This window comes from Mus caroli, unplaced genomic scaffold, assembly GCF_978045245.1.
Source record: "Mus caroli unplaced genomic scaffold, Mus_caroli_1 scaffold_8, whole genome shotgun sequence".
Taxonomy (NCBI): Eukaryota; Metazoa; Chordata; class Mammalia; order Rodentia; family Muridae; genus Mus; species Mus caroli.
The window spans coordinates 5,720,303-5,729,730 of record NW_028227263.1 but is presented as its reverse complement, the minus strand read 5'-3'; the positions used below and the strand labels follow the sequence as shown (position 1 = coordinate 5,729,730).

General features: G+C 51.8%; 1 protein-coding gene across 1 annotated transcript in view; it reads left to right on the top strand.

Moving 5' to 3' along the window:
- The first annotated feature begins 256 nt into the window (after nucleotides 1-256).
- Kndc1 (kinase non-catalytic C-lobe domain containing 1) overlaps nucleotides 257-9,428 on the top strand; it is a 47,019-nt gene continuing 37,847 nt past the window's right edge. The window contains exons 1-3 of the mRNA XM_021167366.2: nucleotides 257-676; nucleotides 6,320-6,518; nucleotides 7,185-7,243. Of these exons, the coding sequence (XP_021023025.1) occupies nucleotides 575-676; nucleotides 6,320-6,518; nucleotides 7,185-7,243 (360 nt within the window). The 5' untranslated portion in view covers nucleotides 257-574. The remainder of the gene's footprint in view (nucleotides 677-6,319; nucleotides 6,519-7,184; nucleotides 7,244-9,428) is intronic.

Below are 9,428 nucleotides of genomic sequence, written 5' to 3'. Positions count from 1 at the left end.
AGTCCGTGGCTGCCACTGGAGGTGACTGCAGCAACCCCGCCCCTGGGTTGGGTGGGACGGGAACTGCGAACATCCTGAGGCCCGGTGTGATCTAGGTGGGCTCAGCCCTGGTACCCTCAGCCTAGGCAGGTGCAGACCCCTAGGACGGCCGCTGCGCGGAGTGGCTCCGCCCCGAACTGTCACGGACAGCGCAGGCAGGCGCAGGGTGCATCCCAGAGGCTGACGTAGTTGAAGACATCTGCGGAGCCCAAACTCGGCCCCGGCCCGCCAGTGACCACGGCCCTCAGGGAGCCACCCCCGGCCCCGCCCCAGGCGTCCCCGCGCCACCGTTTGGCGACACTGCGGCAGGCAGCGGGCGCGTTGCCATGGCGGCCGGGCGCGCGTAGCTGGCGGTGCCCAGCTCAGCCCGGCAGGCTCAGAGGCGGCAGCCAGCTTGGACGGGGATCTGCCCGGGAAAGGACCCGCCAGAGAGGGGATCTGACCCAGAGAAAACCTGCTGGGGAGGGGATCCCAGACCGGAGATCTGTCCAGGGCCAGAGTTCCAACCTGCGCGCAGGCCCTGCTGAGCGCCAAGATGCAGGCCATGGACCCAGCCTCCCGGGGCTTCTACGAGGAAGATGGCAAGGACTTGGACTTCTACGACTTCGAGCCGCTCCCCACCCTGCCGGAGGATGAGGTGAGCCCGTCCCAGAAGCCCACCTGCTCCAGAAAAGGGGTGGGGAAAAGAAGTGGGTGGAACACAGCTCTCCTGCTGCATAGATTCTGGCCCCTCGTAGTAGCAACTGCTAGGGGATCCTGTCCTCAACCCCACCCGCCACAGAACAGCTGGAATGCTATATGGGACAGCAATGGGACTGTTCCTGTAAAGTTGGCTACTGGAGGAATGGGCTCTTGGTTCTAATCCTTGAACAGAATTGGGAGGGGGTGGGGAGATTCTGGCAGGTAGGGACAATAGGGACACACCTGACCTCCACAGCTGGCCAGGTGCTGAAGCAGATGAGCTTAGGAATGGCCAGTGAGACCCCTTCCCATAATTGAGGGTTCTTCCTTCTCTGGAAAAACCTCCCTCCCCCAAGTCCCCTGAGAGCTTCTAGTACAGAGTGGCTGGAGCTACACACAGCCCCTCTTGGTTGGAGAAGCGAGGGACCCCTCCCCTAGGCCCCCAAACGATGGTCATGCACAAACTCCATGTTTTGAAAAAGCATGGCAAGCAGCCCCCCAAAATGCTCCCGGGGGTATCTTGACCTCCCTCAAGAATACAGGACCTTTGAGGAGCTCCTCCAAACCAGGCTCTGGAGTCCCTGTGAAGAATACACCATTCTTTAGCCCCTTAAGTACCCTGGTGCTAGAGACCCTCCACCAGCCTTTGCAGCTGGCCTGGCCAGCAGATGAGTGAAAGTTAGCCAGAACCCTCCTGAAGCATAAGCCTATGTGGTCTGCAGCACCAGGCCCTGGCAGCTCTTCCCTTCCTTTTCCCTAAAAGAGTGGGCTCTGAAAGCATTAAAAAAAAAATTGCTCCTGCCTGTCCCACCTCCAGGGCCCTCTGAGTAGTGCTGGGGTTGGTGCTGCCCCCCACCCCTGAGTGGCCTGGATTTGGTGCAATTTAAGGCTGTGAAGAGGAGAGTCCAGGGAATAAATAAACCTTTGGACATCTCGCTGGCTTTGATGGGAAAGAAAGGATGCCCTCAGCACACGGCCTTCAGAACTGCTGGAGGACAGGACATGTTCTAGGGTATCTGTGGGAGCCTGAGCTCTCGGCTGCCAATAGAAGCAGATCTGAGAACCTCTGTGGCCTTTTGTATCAGCCACTGAGCCTGGAGGGCTCACTCTGAGCCTGGCATTTGAGGCAGTGGGTACCACTACATCAATGGAACCTAAGCGTGCAGGTGGAAGCTGAGCCTTGTACCCAGAGTGCCATCTGTCTACCATGCCCTGATAGCTTCTGTATTAGAAATGTCCTCGGTCCCTCTGGATTGGAGAGGTTTCACATACACAGTGCATGAGATAGCCATCCTCTGACTGTGGTGAGTCCTTTGTGTGAAACGGAATTCCCCCATTTTAATGGCATTCAGTGGGACGTTCAGGTGAGCCTCTCACCTGAGCAAGAGTGTTATTTTTATTCCTCTAAACAGGAGGTAGCTAGTAATAGGGCTCAGCTGTAGGGTGCTTGTCTAGCATGCACAAGGCTTTGGATTCACAAGGAAACTGAACAACAGAAACCGAGTCTCTAAAATAAGAGAAGAGCCTTAGGGTCCTGGCCTGGCGCCAACAGAATCCCATGTCTAAGAATTCAGCTGAGATTAGATTTTAGGCTTCCTGCAGTCAATTCAGTCCCCATTAAGGTTTTTAAATTTGTGTTCATCAAGGTCACATGACTCGGTGCCTGGCACAGCCTTCTGTGTCTGGCTGTATTTGAAAGCTGTCCAGAGTAGGGTGGCAAAGAGTTAGGCTGCCACTCATCCTGAATCTCCGAGCTGGTTAATCCCACGGGGTTGGTGTGACCCAGACAATGACAGCTCTTGTACAGGTGAGGTAAGGCCAGATCCAGGATACATACAGAGCACATAGGACATCAGAATTCTCTCTACTACAACCAAAAAATAAAATCCTACAGAGCTTCCAGGGGCCCCTAAATATCTTTACCCTCTCATGGCTCAAAGAAAATCCAAATAGCTTGAGAACATGCTGTCTAATCCCTTGATAACTGGTAGAGGGCTAAACAGGCTCACTGAGGACCTTACCATGATGGTCAGAGATGACCCTGAACGTGATATGTGTGAGCAGGTCCTTCCTCTGTAGTGGGGGTGGGAAATGCCCATTAGAAAACATCTTGTCATTTTCTTGTGATGAAGAGTCCAGCACCTGCTCCCAGCGATTTCTCCAGAGAATCAAGTCACATGAGCAGGCCACGTGTCTATGAGAAAACCCACTGAACACTTAGAACTCATCATGAATAGTTCAGCATGTCCCATTAGGTTGTGGAGGCTGAAGCCATGCTGTGTCTCCTGGTCTTTTAGACCAAAACAGCAAGAAGAACCTCCTGGATGCACAGTCGAGATACTCTGACCAAGAATTATGCAAGGTGGACTTCTTGAAGGAGGTGGTCTTTCCTGGATTCAACATCAGTCTTTCTGGACATGGAAAGTGGAGTCAGAGACAAAATAGTAAGACTGGACTCTAGAGCCATAGTTGCTGGAAAGGCAGGCATGCAAATGGCTGTGGCCGAGGGCCCAGCAGTGCTGATCAAGAGGTAGGTGATAAAACTGGACTTCAGGAGTGCAGAGAAGTACTGGTTTGGGAATGAAGAGGGCACCATTGGGTGTCAGCAGAGTTCTCACTGTTCCTAAGCCAATGGAAAGCCTTCCATAACCTCCTGGTGCTGGACAGGCCTTGGGGACTGAAAATGAACAGAGACCCACAGCAGAGATTCTCCCATAAAGAAAGGGGTATTCCCATCATGCCCTTAAAGTCCATAGAATATGCTTCAAAGTGGACTCTGAGCAGAAGACAAGCTAAAACAAGAATGGAACCCTGAGCCAGCGGGGTGGGCACTTGGGGGCAGACACAGCCCACAGAGCACCTTGCAAGCTCTGGCATCCCTGATGGGATTTGGCTGCTCATGATCTGAGGCTGCCAACAAATGCTGCCAGCATCAGTTTGAGTTTGATGTTGGCAGGCCCCGTTATGATAAGCTGAAAAGTTAATTGGTTATAAATGCACTTGAAGTATGCACGATGACCCCCCTAGAGTCCCTAACACCCAGCTCCAAGTCTGTCTAAGGGAGGGGGAGCTCTTTAGCACACATCAGCCCTAAGCAGGACACTCTGCAGTAACCAGATAAGGCCTTGCCCTGTGAAGCTCAAGGATCAGCTAAAGTGTCTCTCCCTGGAGCACAGTCCCCAATCCCCAGGGTCTCATCCCTCCCAGGTCTGGCTGAATTTGTACCAGTACACTGCAAGCAGAGGGCTGATCTGCCGGGAAATTACATAGGTGATCCCCACCCCACATCCTTAAGTACCACCCTGATAAGGATGGTTGAGGGGCAGGCTGGACTGTGAAAGAACTTCTCACCCACCAGGGATCTGAGCCTATATAGGGCAAATGGAGCCACAGAGTTGGCTGAAGACCAGACCATGCTGGCAAGAGCTGTGGGAGACTGCAAGCTTGGAGCTCACAGTGTCTGGGTCTGCACGAGAGTCTTAGTGTGCTCGGTGTGGGAACTCCATACAGACCCACATCTATAGGAGTAAGCTTTACTGCTCCTGGGCATCATAGTAGATCATGTCTGTAGTGGCTCCTGGACCTGATACCTTGTGGAACCAAAGTTAGACCCTGTGACAGGCTGAACATATTGCACTGGAACTGAGCTGTTTGGCAGAGAAACTGGGCTACCCCATCTCCAGGCAGTCTCTTGAGGAAGCCAATGAAAACACACAGGGTGGGCTCCTATTGGAATGGAGGGGGTATCTGGCAAATGGCAGCTGAGACTCTCCTGGTCTGTTATTCTTGTCCCCAGCCCATTAGCCAAAGCTTTCCCCCACCCCCATGCCACCCCCTCCGGTGGCATAGGTTTGGGCAAAAGACAGTCTTTTCTCCTGTCTAGCAAAACTGGAACAGCTGTAGGTCCTAGAAGCAGGTGACTCCAGAGCCCAGAATTCAGGCCTCTGGGTCCTTCAGTACTTAGCGTGGGGGTACTGGCAGGGGCTACAACTATGTAAGCTGACTCTGTCTTTGGAGAAGGCCATGGCTGGAAGCAATGACTCAGGGCCCACAGGTTCATCCCAGAATCATAGAAATAACCCTGTGCTCCTGCTTTTTCAAGTTATATACCCCTACCATAAATTGACACTGGGGGCTACAAGTCTTCAGCTGCTCTGAGATCTGCCCAGGCTCCCCACTGTCAGGAGCATCTTCCTACCATACCTAAGTAGGAGGCAGTGATGTAGGCTGCAGGATGGCCAAGCAGCATGTCTGGCAGGGTTGCCTTCTGCTGGCGGCACATCCTGTCATGGCTGTGAGCAAGCAGGCCTGTTGGCCAGCATGAGCAGCAGTAGTGGGGTGCCGGCAGGCCCTGCTGAGGGACTGACAGTGACTCAGACTCAGAGTGAGCTGGCTTCATCTCTCTTACCTGGCACAGCCCGCAGGGTCTACAAGGTTGCATACTACCTCGCTTAAGTGTCTGTGTAGGTTTGCATGAGCATGTATGTACAGGCATGTTGTACACTGTGCAGGCACATTCATTCCTGTGTGGAGGCATGAAGGGGTGGTATACACATGTGTATGCATTGTATGTGTGTGCCTCTTTGGCCAGGGCCAGTGGGCATCACTGGGAGCTTGGGTTCTTTTGGCTTCTAAGGAGTCCTTGGTACTATGAAGAAACTGCAGACTTGGAGCCCTGGTTAGAAAAAAAAAACAGCTTAACAAGTCAGGGGGCTTCTGTCTCAGGAGTAGGAGGTCTGGGCAAGTGACCTCACCAAGCCCTACCTTGGACTCAAAGAATGGAATGGCCTGAGGAGATGCAGGATCTAACACCCACCCAGAACCTAAAAGCTCAGGCCAGCACGTGAGAATTCTGTTTGATTTCTGCCTTTGGCTGGTCACTTGCTTGGTTGGTTGGTTGGTTGGTTTAAGCACTCTGTCTTCTCATCTGCAATCTGTGCTCATGGGGATGCCTTACAATGTCAGCTAGAGGCAAAGATCATTAAGGATTGTCATCTGCCTGTGTCCTGGGGTCACAGCCATGCCAGGAGAAACCTTCTTCAGCACCCTACCAATCCCAACAAAGGGTATCCACATCCTTTGCCCCCACCAGCCCCGAGCCCAGTTCTCAAAGACACTCCCGCCTACACCTGTAAGTGGGTGGTACACAAACACATGGACACAGGAGATGCCAAGGCCCTGACAGCAGCCAGGCAAGGGCCTTGCAGTCTTAGATATCTGATACGAATGAGTGCTAGTGTGTGTGGATGCGTGTGGGTAGGTTCGGCTGTGCTCATGAGTGTAGGTGTGTGGAACAGTATGCATTATTGTATGGGATCTTTTTTTTTTTTTTTTTACTAAGTATGAGTATGTGTACGTGGAGACAAGTATGTGTGAATGTCTGTGCCTGTTCTGAGCAGCACACTGGTAGCTTCACCAAATGCTCCATGGTTGTGACATTCAAGGGACAGCAGGATAACTCTGTCTATAAAAGGGCCTGGCCTAAGGCCCTTTTCCTGACTGTGAGTGAAGTATTCACTGGTGCAGTATTCTCCGGATGGACTACCAGGGCCTTCCTGGGGCAGCCCTCTGTGGGCTCACACCAAGCCTGTCTTGACAGGAAAACGTGTCTCTGGCTGACATCCTCTCCCTGCGGGACCGAGGCCTCAGTGAGCAGGAGGCCTGGGCTGTGTGCCTAGAGTGCAGCCTGTCCATGCGGAGTGTCGCCCACGCAGCTATCTTCCAGACCCTGTGCATCACGCCAGACACCTTGGCCTTCAACACCAGTGGGAACGTGTGCTTCATGGAACAGCTCAGTGGTGAGAAAAAGGGGAACATGGTAGGGGTGAGGGATACCCCGTGCAGCACAGAGGAGGTACCTTAACGTTGGCTGGGAGCACCGAGCAGTTGGGGGACACAAGGGAGGACATGGGATCCTCTATGAGGGAGAAAGGCCGACTGGATGTTGAGTTTAGGTGGCCCCTGTAAACCACAGCATCCTAAGACTGCCGTCCACTCCCTCAGAGAGCCAGAGAAGTGCCCAGCCACAATTCTGAGCTCTATTCAGGCCTTCCTCATAAGAGGATGCCTGGGTCACTGTCTCCCCTAGGCTGGCACCCCTTGCCTGCAGGAAACAGATGCAGGGGACCTGAAGGGTTAGACTTATCTGGCTACTTAAGCTGACCACCATTAGGGGAAAGGTTGGGTTTCTCAAGTTAGGAGGCCAGGATAAATTCTTCAAGAATCCAAACAAATTCCTTTTCTCTTTCTGCTTTGGAACTCTTGTGGCTCCAGTGTGGTGTATCATTCATTGCCTTGGATGCTTACCACCTTCCTTAGAGCCATTAATATCAGGCAAAGGACAGAGGCTCCCAGGAATCAGTCCTCCTCCTGTCCCAGAAGGCTCCCAGGGTCTGAGCTGTGGTGGGTGGGATTATTCTTTGTCAAAGGGCAAGATCAGAACGCCTTTTCTCTTATTCTCCAAGATGACCCCGAGGGTGCCTTTGTACCCCCAGAGTTTGACCTGACAGGAAACACCTTTGAGGTAAGTACCAGCAAGTGGTGTCTCCCCAAGCCCTGCCCTCTTCCTTTATAGGGTTACCTTTGTTACCATAGCGTCATGGTCTCCGTGTAATAGGCTGTCCCCAGAAGGGGGTGGGGCAAAGGCTGTCCTCAGTGGGGGCTGCCTCTAGGGCCCCCACCTTCATCCTTGGTGGCTACTGGAAGACATGAGGGTGTTTGGAAGCAGTGGCCTTGGACATCTCTGTTAGGGTTGTTGTTGAATTCACTTACTGCAAAGTCAAATCAGATGGCTTCTCTGCCTCACCAATGACTTGGTGGGAGGAACCAGAGAAGGGTATGCATGGCCACCACCCTTAAGAAACATCTCTGGGGAGCCGGAGAGATGGCTCAGTGGTTAAAAGCCCTTGCTGCTCTTAGAGAGCACCCAAGTTGGGTTGCCAACATCCACATAGTGGTTCAACTCATCCTTAACTCCAGTTTCAAGGGATCCCATGCCAGCTGCTGTCCTCTGATCAAAAGAGTTTCTCTGTTTTATTTGAAATAGGGTCTGACTGCATTGTCCAAGTGTCTTAGTTAGGATTACGATTGCTATGATGAAACACCATAACCAAAGCAACGTGAGGAGGAAAATATTTGTTTGACTTACACTTTCACATCATGGTCCATCACTGGAGGAAGTCAGGACAGGAAAGAACCTGGAGGCAGGAGCTGATGCAGAGGCCATGGAGGGTGCTTCTTATTGACTTGCTCTTTATGGCTTCTTCGGCCTGGTTCCTTATAGAACCCAAACACACTGTCCCAGAGATGGCACCAGCTACGACGGGCTGGGCCCTCCCCCATCAATCACTAATTAAGAAACTGCCAAGAGCCAGATCTTATGGAAGCATGTTCTCAATGGCGGTCCCCTCTTCTCAGATCACTTCAGCTTGTGCCGAGTTCACTGACATTCTCTCTAGTCTTCACATCGAGTCCTTCAGAGACACTGTTTTCCTTAGTGTCACTAGACTGTGGTTGACAAACCAAAGTTGTATAATTCCAGTGCACCAGGTGATGTTCCAATGCATGCTGATGCTATAACGACTTCGATATACACTGATGTTGAATGCGGCGTTTGATTTTATTTCACCCAGCATGAGTTAGAACTTGATCTTCCTCTGTGGCTGGATGGCCATTCCCCAGCTCTGTTTATTGGCTGCCATCCTGCACATACAACAACCATCCATCAGGATCCAGACAAAAGCCATCGGCTTCCAGACCCACTCTGGTCCATGGTCCCTCGCTCGCCTTTAAGCTCCAACCCTATTCTCTTACCTGCCCACTTCTTAGCAAGCCCTGTGACCTGGTGGAGAGCTTGCCTGCAGGGGCACTGACTTGCCAGACTCTTCCCTGTAGCGGATGTAAAATCTGGATACTGAGCTCCATCTAAGCTCTGTCAGCATGGTGACTAGAACGGCCTACATCATGAATCTGTCTGGGTAGAATTCATGTTATGTTCTTCATCTCCAAGACATCTTTTGCTTATTGACTTTTAGTTCATCATTGGATCCCTCTTCCTCCCCCTCCCCCCCTCCTCCCCCTCTTCCTCCCCCTCTTCCTCCTCCTCTTCCTCCTCCTCTTCCTCCTCCTCTTCCTCCTCCTCCTCTTCCTTTTTTATCTTCTAGAAACAGGGTTGGCCTCAAACTCAATATGTAGCCAAACATGGCCTTGGCTCCTGCCTCCATCTCGCAAGTGTCAGGATTACAAGCCTGCACCACCATGTCTGGTTTTTCCAGAGCTGAGGGTCTGTGTGTACTAGACAAGCTCCATAGCTGTCTCAGCCCATTGTGATCTCTCTTGAAACCCCCTAGGGATAGTTTAAAGCCCTTACTGTTGAAGTCCTGGATATCTTTTATTACATTTACTCCTAAGAACATATCAGGTCAGGGATGGTGGCACATGCCAACCTGGTCTACATAGTGAGTTCCAGGATAACCAGAGCTACATAGTGAGCTCCTGTCTCAAAAGGAAAGAAATCGGGTTCTGAGTCCATCCGAAAATTGATGGTTTGGTTATGTTTTGACTTTCAGCTTTCTGTTTCTTTGTTAGCTTCAGTCACTTTAATGTCAAACCATCTTGCAGAATCTTGCTACTATTTCTAACAACTTAGAGGACCTTTTCATTTTTTTTCCTCTTTCGCTGATCAAATCATCAACAGTGTTTCAATCTGT